At 38.2% G+C, this 18,699-nt stretch overlaps 1 protein-coding gene across 5 annotated transcripts in view; it reads right to left on the bottom strand.

Annotated features, from left to right (window-relative positions):
* Nucleotides 1-1,537: 1,537 nt before the first annotated feature.
* The window catches only part of Gen (XPG-like endonuclease), a 36,214-nt gene continuing 19,052 nt past the window's right edge, over nt 1,538-18,699 (bottom strand). For 4 of the 5 annotated variants that reach the window (XM_083133610.1, XM_083133609.1, XM_083133608.1 and 1 more), the window contains exons 3-9: nt 17,285-17,501; nt 15,763-15,852; nt 11,957-12,228; nt 9,717-9,917; nt 4,705-4,867; nt 3,832-4,165; nt 1,538-2,606 (exon numbers count right to left, since the gene is read on the bottom strand). In XM_083133610.1, coding sequence (XP_082989736.1) covers nt 1,894-2,606; nt 3,832-4,165; nt 4,705-4,867; nt 9,717-9,917; nt 11,957-12,228; nt 15,763-15,852; nt 17,285-17,501 — 1,990 coding nt within the window. In that variant the 3' untranslated portion in view covers nt 1,538-1,893. The remainder of the gene's footprint in view (nt 2,607-3,831; nt 4,166-4,704; nt 4,868-9,716; nt 9,918-11,956; nt 12,229-15,762; nt 15,853-17,284; nt 17,502-18,699) is intronic. The other variant, XM_083133612.1, reaches the window with a different exon arrangement.

The raw sequence follows: 18,699 nt of genomic DNA, 5'->3' as shown, positions 1-18,699 counted from the left end.
TTGGAATAAAAGTTGCAGCCTAATTTATAAGCTTTAATGTATTCTAATGCAAGATGCACCATAAACTTTGTCTCCAAATGGAGGATAGTACCAAAAAGTGTGTCTCGTAGTGAAGATGATCATCACAGTCTGGTGGCTAACTCCTGAGTAATTGATTTTTGATAAAAGCACGAGACTTGGTATGATTAATTGTTACACCACTTAAGATATTTTCAGTTGAGTAGCCAATTGCTATTTGCGTGCTGATGGCTGCCATCTTCAAGAGAGCCCATCAAATTGGATATATTTAGATTCTTCCAGAACGGTGGCACATATCAACATCCAGTTTTCTCAGAAATGCTTCAAATAGTGTAAAGTTTATGACAAACCAATAACGCAATTTTTGAAAAATACAAAATTATAAATTTGTAGAAAAACTCATGTATTTTTAACATTTTATGAGAATAGCTACGAGTTGTAGGTTTTAATAATTCTTGAACCAAACAATAGTGTTTTATATATTGAAAGGTTATAAAATGTTGGTTAGAATATTTTATTTTTTTCTCAATGTATACTCTTTATTCCATTGTATTAATCTCCCAGACAAGGGTCTGTTGTAAGAACGGCCCTAGAGGCCGAAACACGCCCTCTCCAATAAAGGCGATTTTATTACTATTATTATTAATAATACTTTATTGTATTGCACCTTTGAGCAAAACTATGATGTGAATCAAAACAGGTGTGAGATATTCAACTCAAATCTCAGCTGGACTTTTGGCTGATACAAGCAAAACCTTTTAAAAATTTCCACCCCTTTGTAAAAACTACTATGATATTGTAAAACCAGAAAATTTGCATCTGCTTAAAATTCCTTCTAGAGCAGCGAACCTTTGTGTGGTTTACCTTCGCTGTTTATTCATGATAGTTCATTAGCCTTACATAAGTCATGAAACTATTGGCAATATTTAAACAATTTCTGCTACAGAAAGTCAATAATTATGAAGCATGAGGTTTCTTTCTCATTATACCATCCACAAGGAAGAAAATTGTAAACCTGATTAAATGCAGTATAAATGAACAAATTTATACAAAATGAAACCACATTGCACTTGAGTTGTTTGAACTTGTTTCGTTTCAGTCGAAAAAATAAAACGATGCATAAAATCCAACATGGCGGATATTTTTAAAGGTGGCTGAATTTCCTGGTGGGAAATCTTGGTATTTTTATGTATACCAACCATTAGGGATACTTGCAGAACACATTCCAGAAGGTATTGTTTTATTACTTTTGTCCAGGTTAAAGTCTAAATGCAATGTAGTGGTTACAACTCTGAAGAAAAGTCTACAGTAAATCAAATAGCATAGTGGGCAAGTGTATGTGAGCAGAAAGCAACTCACAGCAGTCTAGTCATTATCAACCTTCAGGAATGGCCTCTTCTGTCATATGCTCTTACAACTGATCTCTTAGCTATTAAGATTAAAAAAGTTCATGGATGCAGTAAAATGCTGTTCTATTAACAAATTAATTGGGATGAGGCAGAGAAACAAAACAATAATGTAAATTAAATGAAACAATAATTATATTTCTGAAATTCATACTGGGCAAAACAAATATAAAACATTTGTACCACAAAAAGAAATAAACTGCTAGAAGTACATTCTGCTATAGAAACTCAATAATAATCATTATACCATTCACGAGAAAGAAATTTCACAACTGATTATGCAACATAACTGAACAAATTTAAACAAAATTAACCTGCCTTGCACTTGATTCGTACTAGCATCGCCCACATTTTAAGAAAATAACCTCACTCAGTATAACATTAAATTTTGGCAAAATTTGAATAAATCAATCTACACAGAATCCATTGTAAACAATTAAAAAAAATACATAACACAATCAACCAACTATCAGGATTTTAGAAAAGAGCTACAACCCAAACTAAACTTTGGTTCGGGATAAGAATCAACATTTGAACAAAACAAACTATCTTCTAAACAAAAATCACTGGGTACGGCAGAGTCATCTTCATTGACTAGTAAGCCTGCTGGCAACTGAGCACCTAGAACTGTAGGAACATTTTCAGAATTCTCATTCTCACTTCCCGTTCCGCATGAGTCTTTGCTCTCTTCATCACTGCTCCTGTCCAAAGGAATGTTGACCTGACTGCCTTCGGACTCGTTTCCTGATACAGGAAAAGTCTCGGCACAACCACTCACGTCCAAACTTTCACCCTCTTGCCCCCAGTCTCCACCACTTCGGAGTGAAGAGTAACGCGTACCATCCTCTGCCTCTTCCGTGGCGATGCCTTCAAAGGAGGAGAGTTTTGAGTGAACAGGATCATCAGATGGCTTAGCTCTACCACTTACAATACCATTAATAATGGCCGACAACTCAGCCTCGTCGCAAGTGTCTTCGTCAAATGTGCTGTCGATGCCCAAGTCATCAAAAAGCTTAGATAGTGCATCTATGCTGTCTGTTGTGGCTTTGTCCGTACTGTCTTTCTGTGGCTTGTCTTTAGGCGCTAGGAATTTACAAATGTGACTCTGTTGGCTCACCTGGCTTTTGGCCCCAGCTAGCTTGTTGCACAGTTCACACGTCCTCTTTGCCTCCCCCTTCTTACCTGCAAGGGAGAAAAATTATTAGTTTCCATCAGTACCATTCAAATTTATATTTACATAGTGCGTTAATCATATTTTGCATGTAAAGCTGTATATAAACCTTTTTTGAAAACTGATAGAGAACAACATAGCTCTCAATTAGCAGCGCAGTTAGTGCCCTTCCTTTGGTGTCAGTGGTCTCAGGTTTGATTCCCAATGTAAGCTCCAAAATTTCAGTGTTGACCCAGCATCGTGAGGACAATTGGAAAGCACTGCCACTTTTAGCTAATTGAGATGATGGGGATGAATAATGATAAGATGGAACGGACAATCACAAACATATATGGACAACACACGATAAGCCCCACAGATGTTTATACTTGCTTGTTAGTCTGGAACTGTGCAGTTCAGGGTATACTAAGTGGTCTTGGGCATCAAAAGGTGATGTGTGTCAGAGTTTAACATATAGAGCGCCAAATGCATTTTTGCTATTAGCCATAAGCATGACACAAGCATGGAACACCCTTTTCACTCAAAAGCTAAAAGTTTAGATAATATGCAGGAAGAAAAATAATTATCTAACTTGTTTTAAGTTCACTTCATGCTCAAATGGTTAACCAGGACTGGATCTTCAGTTTAACCACTGAAATGCATCCCTTCACCATAAAGCAAACCTGATTCAACTTGTAATCTTGGCATTTATATACAAAATTAAAAAGTACTTTTTCTACTATATCCTTAAAGAAAAATAAATAGCACACTGTATTTTAGTCTCTTGTGTCCCCCCGATTCATCGTTGCTAGCTAGAGGAAAAGAGTGTGTGTTAGTTTCCAACCTCCAGCTGTGAGCCTATTATCTCGTGAAGATAAGAGACTGTACCGGGAGACAGGAGGTTTGTTATAGAAAGGCCAAGGTCTCATTCTACACATTTAAAAATCCTGTAGATGAATGAAAGGAATTGTAGAGATCAGAAAGGCAATTTGACCACTCACTCACCTTGCTCAAGCTTTAGTCCCATTATGTTGGCTGCAGGTTGATAATTTTCCTACTCAATTACTGCCGATGAAAGTGCTACAAAAAGGAGACCTGAGACGTTGCATTGCACCTTTGCCTTTTATACTTGGAGGAACGTGGTGCCCAAGTCGATGCAATGTCCTGTCAAGGTGGAGCTGACGTCTACTAGCATTGAGCAAGGGTCATGGTTTACGCCACTCTTGCCCTACCGGTCTACAGTAGAGATAATCTTACCAGTTGGCTTTTTCTTCTTCTTCTTCTTTTCTTGCTCACTTTGAAACTCCTCAACAATGTCAGGATAGGAGTCTGTGAGCAGCAGCTGAGGCTCCGTGCTGGTGAATGTCTTGTTCGCAATAGGGTAGTGCTCAGGTAGGGACCAATCCACTTCATAGCTCGCAATGCCCTTCACCACCCTCTTTCGGACGATGCGCTTGGGTTGAAGGAGACCACCACTGCAGGTGCTGGAAGACGCATGGTTCATATTCATAACCTGCCACCTGGTGAGCAAAGGCAGAAACTTCTCCACTGCATGTTCCTCTGCCCAGTTGAGGAATGAGCTGGAGTATTCCTGGGAACATAGGATAACACTCAATTAAGGATTCATGCTGGTTATAATCTGAAACACACACCTGAGCTCAAAAACAAGTGATGAAATCAATTGCTCACTGCTTAAATGACATGGAACGCAGAGTAAGTTAGTGACAACTGTTTATCTCCTTCCATGCATCTTCAAAGATTAGTGCATTAGATCAAATGACACAATGTTTCCATACGAAACTGACAATTACACAGAGTGAGACAAAAGCCAGGCTACATAAGTGAATAGCCACCACAGTCACCAGACCAAACACCTCTGCATTTTATCTTAGGGACAAGTAAAGTTCATCATGTATGTTAAGAAAATTAAGAGCCTGGAAAACCTCAAAGAAAGGATTGCAGGTGTCATTTCCAAATCACCTCCACTAGCAGATGTCTTACACAACTGAGGGTGTTGAATTGAAGCAGATAGTGTGAATGTTGAACATGTACTGTAACTGTAACTATTACATATCAATCATGTGTATGTATGTATTTACGTTTGTGTTTTGGGCGTAAGAAAATGCTTACCAGAAAAGTGTTCAAGTTTGGCCGTTTCCATGTCAAATCAAGTTTTCTAGCCACTTCCTTGTGGTTGAGAAATTCACTCAGGATGTCCTGTGGCGAGAAGTCCCCACTCTCCAGGGCCTTCTTTCTCATGTTGAGCTCAGCCACAAGTTCCTTCATCTGCTTCCTGCAAAAGGGTTAAAATTAAAATAATCCATAACATTTTCCACTTGTGAGAAATACATCCTTCGCTCTTCAATTTAAATTACACTTAGTACAAAGATAAGCCCATCACAAGACTTTTGAGTTTCTGTTCTAAGACACTTTATGCATATATAAGCCAATTGGGGCTGAACCTACAGTTTAATGTGGGATACAAAGCACTCACATCCTTCCAGCAGCTACTGAATCTCAGGTCTCTTGATTGCAAGGTGACGCTATGCCATCGAAGAAGCCTTGCAAAAAATTCATTAACCCACAAAGACTTAGTAGAACTCAAGTGCAATGTGACCAAAAACATTCACTTATCTGGCCAATGAAAATCTTCATGTTGAAGACTTGACATGTTGGAAGAAGAAAGAAGATACATACATGCATATACAGACCAGGCTTGTGGCAAACAAGTTTGCATTGAAATGTAGCCAAATCATATACACTAGTGTCCAAAATTAAAGCAACAAACAGAAATCCTTTCCTCGTGCGATTCTTTTTTTTATAAATTTGCCAAGTTTAACCTGTTGCTATCGTGATTTTTTGGTGATAAATCCTGGGACATTAAGGTTAGTTTATTTTCTATCTTAAACCAGTTGTCTATGACATCATAAATATTACTATCCCCTGATCATATTATGTGGTCAAATGGACACGCGGGAAAGAATTTCAGTTTGTTGCTTTAATTTTGGACATTAGTATATATGTAGAACTGAACCGATACAACTTTGAAGTGATACCATTGCCAGTACTTTTATGTATTTCCACAGACACTGATAACCAGGGATAGAAAAATACAAGGTGAGCGGTCGCCGTTGCATAAGAAAATTTGTACCTGGTACCTGAATTTTTAAATTTAGTTCTAAAAAAAAAAAATTAATACTCAGTTCGTTCACGAAAATTTCCATTACATTTTTTTTAATATTTAATACATTATGTGTCTTTTAATGTTTGTGTGTTCTCTGTACACGGTGCATAATTCAATCAGAATAATAAATAATACAGGGTAATTATAAATGATTCATCGGGTTTGAAAGGGCTGAATTAAAAAATATATAAGACATACAATAAAGAATGATACATGAAAATAAACAGAAAGTGTCCAAGTTTCGGACATACTTTCACAAACGTTTAATGTGGCTTCCTTTTGTCACATGACACACATCTATGTGATATAGTGTAGTTCGACCCATACGTGCTCTAGCATATCACTACTAATGGTTGTAAATGCAGCTGTAATGCGATCCTGCAGCTCAACCAAAGTTGTTGGTAGTGGTGGCACATACACTGTGTCTTTCACATGCCCCCAAAGGTAAAAATCACAAACCATTAGGTTGGGAGATCTAGAAGGCCATGGGAAAAGTGCTAAGTCATCTTCAGCACGTCACCCAATCCAACGGCATGGGAGTTTTTCATTCAGGTAGCAACGCACCTCAGTGTGCCAATGGGGCAGTGCCCCATCAAGTTGGAATACGAAGTTATTGGAATCCTCTTTTCACTTGTGATAACAACCACAACTGCAGCATATCGAGGAATGACATACCCTTCACAGTGTTCTCTGTGAAGAAAAAGGGTCCGTACACCTTCGATTTAGACACTGCAGCAAATAAATTCACTTTTGGGGAATCTTGTTCATGTTGCACTGCAGCATGTGGTTGTTCAGTACCCCAGATACAAACATTATGGCGATTAACCTTACCACTCAAATGGAATGTCGCCTCGTCACTAAAAACAGCGAAGCTCAAGAAAACCATCGTCCCCCATAGCATCCTGCATGGAATTACAAAATTCATATCGTTTGACAAGGTCGTCTGGTTGTAACATTTGCAATAACTGTATGCGGTATTGTTTCAGTCGCAATTGGGTTCGCAAAATCAAGTTCCCGACTGGTGCGGTATGTTGACTTCTGTGGGCTACGCACAAAACTCACCATAACTCGCTCCACTGTTTCATCAGAATTGCTTGGACGTCCTGTTTTCTTAAACTGTTGCAATGGGTTTCGGGAGCTATACTTCTAGGTTTGAACTTGGTTTCATCGGTTTGGTTATATACTGGTCTTCAATAACCACAAGAATGCAGAGAAACCTAAAAATATACCTCCCAAGCTACTCTACACAGCCACACATCTCCCATGTGTGATGTTCCCAGCGAGTGTTCTGAAGAATACTCGCTGGTATCTAGAGAACTTTCAGCCTAATTTTACGGTAGAGGTGGAACACTCGCAGGATTACACACTCAGAAATGAAAACCAAATCCCATTCATTGAAATGACATATTTATTAGCCTTTAACACACAAGTATTTTGGAAATAGCAAAGGCACCAACAAACATATATGCACTTATATACACAGCATTTAAATAAAAACACATATTTCCTACTTACATACTCTGGATCTCATCAGATGTAATATTGAGGACATGTTTTACCAAATTTGGGGCCGTTGAAGCACACATACACACTGATTAAATATGGCTCATTTTGGGGGGCAAAACAGATTTTGTTGACACATAACACATGTTCGTGCACTTTCTGCAACCTCTCCAGGCCATTACAGGTGTTGTAGGTCATGGATGGTTCCTACGAACTTAGATTCAGGTGGATATGCATAGCTATGCATCAGACAGTCCTGGCACATAGCCACGTGGCCTTACACATAACCAACGAGGATCGCAAATCTTCGTATTTCCCGTTTTTGAGCACTTTGGGTATGCCCGAGTCCCATTTGTAGGCATAGATAGTTTCCCAGGCTACTATCTATCCTTTCACCATACATTAGGCTTTCTGCTTTACTGCAGTCCCTAGTGATTTCAGGGCCATTGTGCTCACTCACGTTACTTATATTTAAACATACCACGTTTTTTGACGATGACCTTCACTGGTCAAGAACTGAAACACGAGAGATGCATGAAGGCTTTCCTCACACATAATAAAGGAAGTCTGATCCTCTTCCCATGATGTCATGGCCTGGGATGGTTCCCATTGGCTGACTCAAGTCCTGGGTAGCTTGGATCAAGTGGTTCCAAGTTTGGCCACCAGGTGTCAGAGTAGGATGGAGTTTTCAACTCTCGATTGTTTTTATTACAAAAAACATCGACTTTTGAGGTTTTTTGTCCACAGTTATGCTAACTGGCATAAATGGATGGTATTTTCAAGAAAAGGGGGTTATTCTGAACCTACACAAATGTTGTCTTGAAAATAGGTAAATAAATAAAAAAATTGTCTGATAAATTAATTATAGCACATGGTGCTTTTGTATGCAAAATGGCTTTAGCATGTTGATAACAACTTATTTTGTTATGGATTGCAGCTTTAACTTGATTTTAGGCTGTTTATTGGGGTTTTTGGGTCTTTATCTTAATTTCCTCTAATATTGATATTAAAGAAAATGGCTTCCCATGTCATTTTGGCATGGTAGCATTGAGCCTTCAACTTGAGTGGAGTAATGTTATGTTTTGCTTGTATTTGGGAATGTATGGCCAACCCTTGATTGGTCATACTGTCAGTGCCATCGCAGAATGCTTTGGTGACCTGGTGGTGCAGTTGCAAACTGTCTCCAGAATGCATGTGGTACGGTAACAACGGAAAAACACTTCTCATATTCCAAAACACAGAATGCTTTCAGCTGTATAGACGCCATTTTGGAAAATAGGTTTGTGCTGCCATCTGTCGGCAGGTGCCAAGGTTACAAATATGATAAATTAAACTTTCAGATGTGTTCTTTCGTTTCATGATTAGCACACACATATTATATTAATAGTTTTGGAAATATTTCACTCTAAAACCCGATGAATCATTCATAATTACCCTGTACATTATAGAGGTATAAATTTTTGCAATAGTGCTAGCCAAATTTTAAAATCTGCAGTGATATGGTAGAGTCGGCTGTATATTAGAATGTATTGCATAGTTGTTGAGCCTTCTTTAGGAAGGTCACTCTGGTAGAAGAATTAATGACTTTTAATCCAATCTTGTATTAATTGAAGGGCTCAGGAGTAAAGCACGGTAAATGACATTTTGGTCATTATTGAGTTCATTAAGCAGAAAGTTTATTAGAAGCTATACTGTATATAAATTGTTCTTGTGTTTTGTTTACCAATTTCAGAAGATTCAATGAGTCCAATGTAAATTGCATGACATGGCAATTACACTCAAAAATTGAAGGATGGCTCTTTTTACTTTGTAACTCAGTAATGACCAAAATGCCACTTACCATATTTTACCACTTCAATTAATAAATGTTTTAAGATAACATATCATACTTTATCTTAGTTCAATTTATGGCTTCCTTATCTCGTATTTGCAAATAATAAATACATTATTTTAAAAATGCTGGCTTCTGAATTATTTTTAGTTTTGTTTACACCTACTGATACCAATACTTGGAAATTGTAACTATTCATAGCAGTTCAGGATATTTATAAATTTAAAGATAAATGTACACATTGGAACTATATCATATTAAACTAACTGGCTATTGATTTAAAAAGTTAAAAGAGGGAGAGAAATAAATTTAGCAAATAATACAAAATGAATGAAATTCAAGTAAAACATGCATGAAAAGAACTGAAGACTAAAATTGGTAAACGCTGTAAGTGCCACAATAATTCAAACACCGTTTTCCACGTTAAACTGTGAAATGTGCCTTGCTTTATAATGTGTTAAACGTGAAAAGTGGCTGGTAGTCCTCTAAGTAGTTCAAAGGGCATGTAAAGAGGTCACTAGTGTGAACGTTCTTACGGGCTGATGTGCGGAACGATGCGATTTCCCAACACTTTCACTTTTGGCACTTACAACGTTTACCACTTCTAGTCCTCAACTCACTTACAGGTCCTCCTTGTTGACAAAAGTGGAGAGTCCGCTGGAGTTCTCCTGGCAGCCCTCCTTCAGCCCACAAGCCTTGCAGCCCTGCTTGTTGTGCCTCCACTGCGTCCCCTTGTGGCCACAGCAAGGGCAGTGGGAGCCCTCCAGGACCCCTCGTTCCTGTTCCAGCTTCTCAAACATGGAATCTTCCGTCCATGACTGCAACCTGTGAGCAAGATACATGGAGTAATGTACCATGCTTTGTTCGAACACAACACTGGTGCTGATGATAGTGAATGGTGAGTTGAAGTCATAAATAAAGTTAAAATACAAACACAATGAAAATCTGGGCTTTAACTCTTTGAAAAGTCTGATATTAAATTATGTCCCTGCTGGGTTGGTTGATTGGGTAAATTAGGTTATTTTATGTTACTTTTCTGCCACTTTTGGCTAATCACAATGACGGGGATGAATGGTGATATGATGAGATCAATGACTGAACAATCACAAACACATATGGATGACACAGCCCCACAATTCCTACAAAGGATTATCCATGGCTACAGATCTAGATGCCAGAGCCTTGTTAATCTGCAAAATACATTCCAGGGTATACTACGTGAAGGTCCTGGCTAGGTGTTATTACAAATACCTCATCAGGACAATTTGTGTCCAAGCTTGGTATTTAAGGTGATCTCTGTCTTCTGTGATCCTCCTCACAAGCGTTGTTACAACAAAAATGCACAAATTCCCTTCCAAGGTGCAAAATTTCCATATTATGTCCCAATTTCCCTTCATCCCAGAAAAATTGAATCAGGATCAGAAAACTTCATTAGCAATTATTATTATCAATGAAATATCAATTCATACAGCAGATATTAGGATTAACTGAATGAATGAAAATAACAAAGATTATTAATATCAAATTAAAATATAAGAAATATGAAGTTTTTGTTGACATTTAACATTAGGAGTATACCGTGTGTGTTAAATGCAACAATCTTACTGATACTGCTTGTTTTCCAGCTTAATATAAAATTTTAATTACGGTTTGTTCTAGAGGTACATGGAAAAAATTTACAAAAAAGAAGGGAAAATGCATACAAGATTGATGTCTTCAAATTTCCCTGCAATACTGGAATTTTCAGAGAATGACACATTTCCCTTTTCACCTAAAATTATACTCAAATTTCCTTGCATCGAGGGATATTTCTCTTCATATGGCAACACTGCTCTACACCAACCATTCTGTAGTGGATGCTGGCACAAACTCCAAATTCATTTGTGGATAGTAAAGCAAACAAGCTTCTGAATGAGGCTGCTATTTTATCATGGTTCCCACTTATTTTGTCAAAACAGATTCCCTGACTTTTCCAAGTAAATTTAAAATAAATTTCCACATCATTCTGTAACATTTTATCTTATTTCATTCTATTTACAGTGCTTTTTTGGTGTTGAAATATGAAATCAATGACCACAATTGCAAGAAACAGCATATTTTAGAATTTCCTTTTTTGTTGTGAATGTTTAATCGGTGGCCGCAGTGGCTCAGTCGGTAACGTGTCTGACTACCATGCTCAAGGTCCCGGGTTTGATCCCCGTCCGGTTCAAATCCGGGAACTTTTCTAACGATGGAAGCGGCCCCGGCGCCCACCCAGCATCGAATAACATGGGTACCTGGGGGAAACCCTGGGGAATAAAGGCAGTCAGGGGCGTGATGCTGATCACATCACCCCCACTCACGACCGGATCAAGAAAGTGTGGGGCGTTACCCCACACCCCCTATACGCCTTCATGGCGTGGTGCTATGCACAGGGGAGCACTTTACCTTTTTTTTTTTTTTTTTTTTTACCTTTATGTTTAATCAAAACATGATTTACAACTACATGCATGCAAAATTCATAATAATTTTAAGTGCAAAAATCATATTAAAAAATTCCAGAGTTTCCAGGTTTTCAGGTCAACAAGAGCTCAATTGATGCCTCTTTTTTTAGTAGTAAAAAATAATGTAAATTAGTTTTGGCTTATAAAATGAGGCATTCAAGTTGTTAACAAATTTGGTTTCAGAATATTTTATATCGGTTTACCGTCAGTGTTGGTAGGAATTTTGTATCAATTTATCTCTACAAGACGTTAGTAGTATTGCTACAGGCAAACATGAAATGTTTTCAGTTAGCCTCGCAAACAAACATTAAACATCTATTACACAGATAGATTTATACCAGTCAATTCCTATTAAATCTTATAATTCCGAAAGCAACTAACCTATTCAGAACCTCCCCTTCTCCAAATCGTGAAACAAACTGCAAAGCAGACTCCTTGCCCACCCCCGGGATCCCAGTGGGGTAGTAGTCACAGCCGAGCAACACAGCCAGGCAGACGAGCTTGTCACGCGTCAACCCCAGCTTCTCCTCAATCACCGCCATCTTGTACACATCCACGCTGAAGTTCTTGGAATCGATGGAGAAGTTGCGATACACCTCACGTGCTCCATACAAGAAGCAGTCGCCATCCTGTGTGATGCAGCCATCAACAAGCTGGAACAGATAAAATCAGAGTATGTATCTGGGGAAGTAGAAAATATAATTGTGGGTGTCATATGTCACTGTCTATTATAGGGGTTTAGGTCATGCTTCCCACCCCTCTACTAATAAGCAGCTTATAACAACTGTTTCTTTCTCCTTCCTCCTCTTGGGGTACTTCCACTCAGGGATGCTGGTCTTTCGTTTTTCTACCAAGTGTCTGGCAGAAAGTTATACGAGTACGAGGGTCACTATTTATATTTTGAGCCTAACAATGAAAAAACAGGAATTTGCCATTGAAAACTGCTTTATTGTTTTTCGAAGTATTCTCCTTTATGGTCAATACACTTTTGCATTCGTTCGAACCATTTGTCAAAGCAGTTTTTTAAATCTTCTTGAGACACCTCCATAATATGGTTTTTGAACGCATCAACGGCATCTTCCGCCGACGAAAATCGTTGTCCATGCAATTTATTCTTGACATTTGGGAACAAGAAGAAGTCATTGGGTGCCAAATCAGGACTGTACGGTGGATGACCCATCAATTCGATTTTTTGACTGTTCATAAAGTCGGTTGTTAGACGAGATGTGTGACAGCTGGCATTGTCTTGATGAAGAATGATCCGACGGCGTTTGTTTGTTTTCCGTATTTGACCGAAGATCTCTGGCAAACAAATTGTTGTGTACCATTCAGAGTTGACCATTCTACGTTCCTCTAAAGGCACAGTTGCCACATGACCAGTTTTCCCGAAAAAACAGGTGACCATTTGTTTCGATGTGCTTCGAGCGCGAACAACTTTTGTTGGACTGGGTTCATCTTGAAACACCCATACAGTCGACTGCTGTTTACGTTCCGGCTCATATGCATATATCCATGATTTGTCGTCACCTGTTACAATCTTATATACGTCTTTTGAAGCACCACGATTGTATTTATTGAGCATTTGTTTGCAAGTGTCTTTTTGAGTTTTGTCAAACTGTGTGGGATCCAACGAGAACATACCTTTCTCACAGCTAAATGATCATGTAATATTTTATATATGCTGGTGGAACTAATGCCTATGGTTGCCTCAATCTCACAGTATGTCACATGACGATCTTGCAGTATTAGGTTTTGCACAGCATCAATGTTTTCTTGAACAACAACTGATTTTGGACGACCTTCGCGAATCTCGTCGGTGAGCGAATGGCGGCCACGATTAAATTCGTTATACCAGCATTTCACAGTGGCAAAGGATGGGGCTTCATCGCCAAATGTGGAAGTAAGTTGATTGATGCACTCTTGTCTTGATAATCCACGTCGAAAATCGTAAAAAATCATCGCACGAAAATGTTCACGAGTTAATTCCATTTTATTGTTGTCGGGCAATCTCCAAGGCAACATAAACAACACAAATCAAGCTATTGACAAAACATTTGAAGTACGTTATGGTCAATAATGCCAGACGATTCCGTGCAAACGTCAAATAGCGCCTAACTTCAATCAGTGTTGCCAAGGCTCAAAATATAAATAGTGACCCTCGTATAACGAAGAAAGTCATAGGAATTATAATGTTCATAGAAACAGAACACAAGGATATGTGACTGCTTCGAACATATTCCACTGTTCATGGTGGGTGCAGTACATGCAGTTATATATTGTATAGTGATGTTCTCTATTTTTGCATCCCAAACGGCCCAGATAAAACATATATTTGCATTTTGAAAATACAGAACATTACATATACAATATTCCAGTGCATTACTAAATATGTCATTTCACTGAGTATATACAATGTAGATAAAATATGAGCAGTTTGATCTAGTGAAAATCCCTACTATGCTACTGGCATCACTGCAACCAGGCCACTGTGTTCAGAAGAGGCAAAGAAGGGAAAGAACTGGTCCCGGATGGGGGTTAGAGCTCTCAACTCACATACGAGGTGTAGCTAGAAAAAAAACGGATTGATGTTGCTGTCCACAAACGGCCATCACATCAAGGTCAAGAGGTGCATGAGTGTATAATGTGATATACTGCCTATCGACTGTGTGATTGCCCAGGGTTCGCGATGCTCAGTTTCACTGTAGCTTGTGGACGAAGTGAACCGTACATCTGTGCTCCGTCAGAAAAAAGTTAAGTGATAAAGTGGAACAGCGTATCAATGTGAAGTTTCTTATGAAACTCGGAAAATCCGCCACAGAAACTTATGGTTTGTTTAAGGAAGTGTATGGAGATGAGTGTTTATCACGCACGCAAGTGTTTGAGTGGCTTCAAAGGTTTAAAGAGGGACGAGAAGTGATTGCGGACGACTTGCGTCCTGGACGGCCTTGCACGCCAAAAACAGAATCAAACATTTCAAATGTCGGTGAATTGATTCGACATTCATGGGATTGTGTACGTTAATTGGGTATCCAAAGGTCAAACTGTCAACCAACATTATTACATTACTGTGCTGAGGACCCTTCGTGAGCGAGTAAGAAGGCGAGGACCTGATTTGTGGAAAAGCAAGTCATGGATTCTTCATCAGGACAATGTTCCTGCCCACACGGCATTGTCATTCAATGCACTTTTAGCCACGAATGGGATCCCAGTGTTAGAACATCTACCATATTCACCGCATCTCGCTCTGTACAACTTTTTTTATTCCCAAACGACAAATCAGCACTGAAAGGAACCACATTTACGACCGTAGAATCTGTGAAAACAAAAGCGACGGAGGTCATGAACATGGTTTCAGACAATGATTTCCAGCACTGCTACCAGCAATGGAAGATTCGTATGGAGCGGTGTATCGATAGTGAAGGGGAGTGAGTACTTTGAAGGGAATAATGTTAGTTTTGTACAAAATAACCAATAAAAGATTTTGTAGGAACAGTCCGATTTCTTTCTAGCCACACCTCGTATAACACGGTTTAGGTAAAATTAACAAAAAATAATTGTATGCATTTCTTGGCAATTAACTTAGTAGTATTTCTTTTAATCAATTCAATCAGTTTAAAATTCCAAAGCTGGCAACATTTCAGCTCTTCTCATGGAATTTTAATAAATCCAACTGGAATCAATAATACGTTCAATCAACCAGGATATGGCCTCACCGATGGCGTAATGGTAACATCATTGCCTTGTAATCAAGGGGTTCCAGTTTTGATACCCATTGGAGGCACAGTGGTTCAGATCCCACTTTAAACTGTAGGTCCAGTCCTAGTCTTCTGTGCATAAAGTGGACTTAAAACTCAAACTCAATCAACTAGGATAACAATGATTTTTGTTTAGCAAAATAAAATAATATATAAAAAAAAATTAATAAACGTCAAATGAAATTATGAAAGCTATTCACCACCCCCACCAAGGGAGAGATATGACTAATTTTCTTGTCAGTAGATTCTTTACCTTCTTTTTAACATTTGAAGTACTGGAGGGGCTATGACACTTTCATTCCTTTCCTTGGGAACACCAAATGGCAAATAAAATTTTACCAAACACATCTTGGCTACTCTACTACCACCAGCTCATTATCAAATTAAATATTGAGCCATTCCATACAGACACCACTTTCAAAGCACACTCACCCCTTCCTCGTTGAGCTTTGCGCACAAGGCTTCTGCCTCCCCAGCACTCTGGACGCATGTGATACCCAGGCACTTGAGCAGTTCCTCACACTGGAAGAGCAAAACTACAGATGAATTAATTTCAATTGTAACTATTATTCATTCTCAAGCACCGTTGGTATACTCACAATGCTTTAATTACATTTCAATTACATTACAGCAAAGACAGTGAAAGAAGTAAGACTTCTCAGCTCATCTCGGCGAGTATTGTATGCAAGGAGTTGATATGTCACTAGAGTGAAACCATTTCCTTAACCATTTGAAACCAAATCACAAAGATGAGGATGAATTATGATAAGATGACATGGATGAAGGGACAACATAACACGAGCCCCACAGAGGATTATACTGACTGTGAGTCGAGATGCCAGAGCCTTGCTGGTCTGCAAAATTTTTAGTAATAAAGCAAACATTCTAAAAAAAGATTTCTCTGTTTTACGTATCATTTGCTCCCGTATGGAATACAGTGGAACCTCGACTTTACATTTTTCAAAAAATTCAAAATGTAGGAAAATGTAAAATCAGTTAATTTTTAATTTGTTGACTTTTAGACAATTTTTAAGAAAAGAAATATGCTTTCTGCACATAGTGTGAGATTCTTTTTAAATCACTACATCAAATAAATAATGTGTTGTCTTGTATTATTTATTCCATCTTAACGAAATGAAGCTGTATTCAGAACTTCGAGTATTATCTGTGCATCCTGTTTTATGGTACATTATGTTATACAATACATCCTACTTGCTATTGGCTTCGAGATTTTCATATAACTTTGAAAAAAAAATAAGTACAGAACAAAAAAACAGGGGAAACAGACTGGTGGTGCTGCAGAATGCGAGATACGTCGTTTGCAAGCGAAGTTCTTTCAATTGATTGATTGATTGATTTAGTTTATTTTACTTTGTGTTTTGTGCCTCTTGGTTAATTTGCGAAGATGGGGATGAGTGATGAAATTGATGAAGGGACATTCAGAAACAACCAAGCCCGAGCGAGATTCGAACCCGGGACCCTTGGCATCGCAGCGCGATGCGAAGTTCTTTCAAGATGATGTGATCAGAGTAAAAGTCCACCAAAGTCACTTGATTTCTTCTTGTGTGATATGTTAAAAGGTAAAGTTACCGGTAAATACTGCACTGGAAGAAAACAATCACGCAAAATTGAGCTTGTGACTGTCGAACAACTGCTGTGAACCATTGATAACATGGAATGTCGAGTTCGAGAGTGTCTGCATGCCAAACGGCAGGCACTTTTCAACACCTCATGCATCATCAGTCAACTCTTAGACCAAGGTGAGTCCACCTATAATTTCATTTCTATTGGGTTATTTAGCACATTATGTGGAAAAACCCGAGGCCAATAGCTAGTGGGGCACCCATTACAACATAAGGTAATTATCAGCTTTGGTTTTTCCTTGCAGTGGTGTTGCCATGGACCAGGGAGGCATGATGCACATGTATACAGAAGTGCCTTAAATCATGAGTACCTGCTTCAGCTGTGCCTTGAACCTCGAGCGGCTGCCGTCATTGGTCTGCTTCTTCCCATTGGCAGTCCTTGGAGGCTTGTACCTTTGTTTCCTGTGCACTGCTAAGTCATTCCTCCGCCCCATCGTGTCCAGCTTCAGGGCAGGTGCCTTCCCGTCCATCACAAACACAAGATCTACCCCCATGAGTAGCAGGCAGGAAGTGCGGAAGAACAAATTCCTAAACAAAGAAACATATCATGATCTCATGAACATTGGTCAAACTGGTCAGTTCATCCACAGGTGGATGGTGAGCATAATGTTGACTCCCTTTGCACAAATGTCCTTTAATTATAATATGTAGAAGTTTACGTTTTATACTGTCTTGGCATTCTATTAAATTAGTAATATAATATAGTCAGTTTGCAAAGAAATAAATCTAAAAATGGTCTTACTAGCTTCCCATGCAATACAACCTTTTCAGTAATAGATAGAGGCATGTATATTTCGTTTTCGACGAAAACACAAAATGTGAAATAACACATTGTAATGTTAGTTTTTCATGTTTCTGAAAGGTATGAGGTGCATTTTCCTACCCTGTTTTGTCACGAAATAATGCGAAATTAATTGCAAAATGCGAAATACCTCTTAAAAGCAAAATTTAGTTTATTTACCAACACAATAATTTCTGAAGTCAGAATTATCCTGCAAGTTATGCAATTCACGGAAAATTGATTAATTCTGCGGTCAATATTTGAGAAGCAAAAATGGATCCCTTTATACAGGAATAAACTTAATATTCTGATAACGACATAAATGTGTTATTAGAAGGGAAATGTTTATTTTGCGTAGTAAGTGCAGTTTTGAAATCAAATTTGGGACTATATTCACAATTTTAAAACCAAAATGTCATTTTATATATTGCTTTTTCACCGCTATAACAGCGAAATTTTATTTTATTTACTGCTTTTGAACCCGAAATTGACTCGGTTTTTGTACCGAAATTTTGCTTCTTTATTTACCAAAAATATGTGCCTCTAGTAATGGATGAAAAACGAATCAGGAAAAATGGTTGTTAATGCAACCAATCCTTACATACAAAGATAAGAAAGCTAGTAATTATTACAGTAGTACAGAAACAACAGTAAAATGCAAGGTTATTAGAAATATACAGGTTGGGCAGATGGTTTGTTTTCTTTGTGATGACAAAATAACACTGGAAGCTGAATTTATCCATAAAATGAATTCAAAATCTATGCACTTATGTTGCACTATGCAGATAGAAAAACTGAACACACTTGATTGAGTACACATATATGCATTTCCATTTTCTGATGTTAGTTGCTTTCCTCTTTAAAAACAATAAACACATTTACAGCTCCTGACTTCAGATTAATTCAATTTACTGACAGGTATTTATTATAATTTCTGCTTGCAAA

This window comes from Lepisma saccharinum, chromosome 13 (genome assembly GCF_977018435.1).
Source record: "Lepisma saccharinum chromosome 13, izLepSacc3.1, whole genome shotgun sequence".
Taxonomy (NCBI): Eukaryota; Metazoa; Arthropoda; class Insecta; order Zygentoma; family Lepismatidae; genus Lepisma; species Lepisma saccharinum.
The sequence above is the reverse complement of the archived record's forward strand: the minus strand, read 5'-3'. Positions and strand labels throughout refer to the sequence as shown.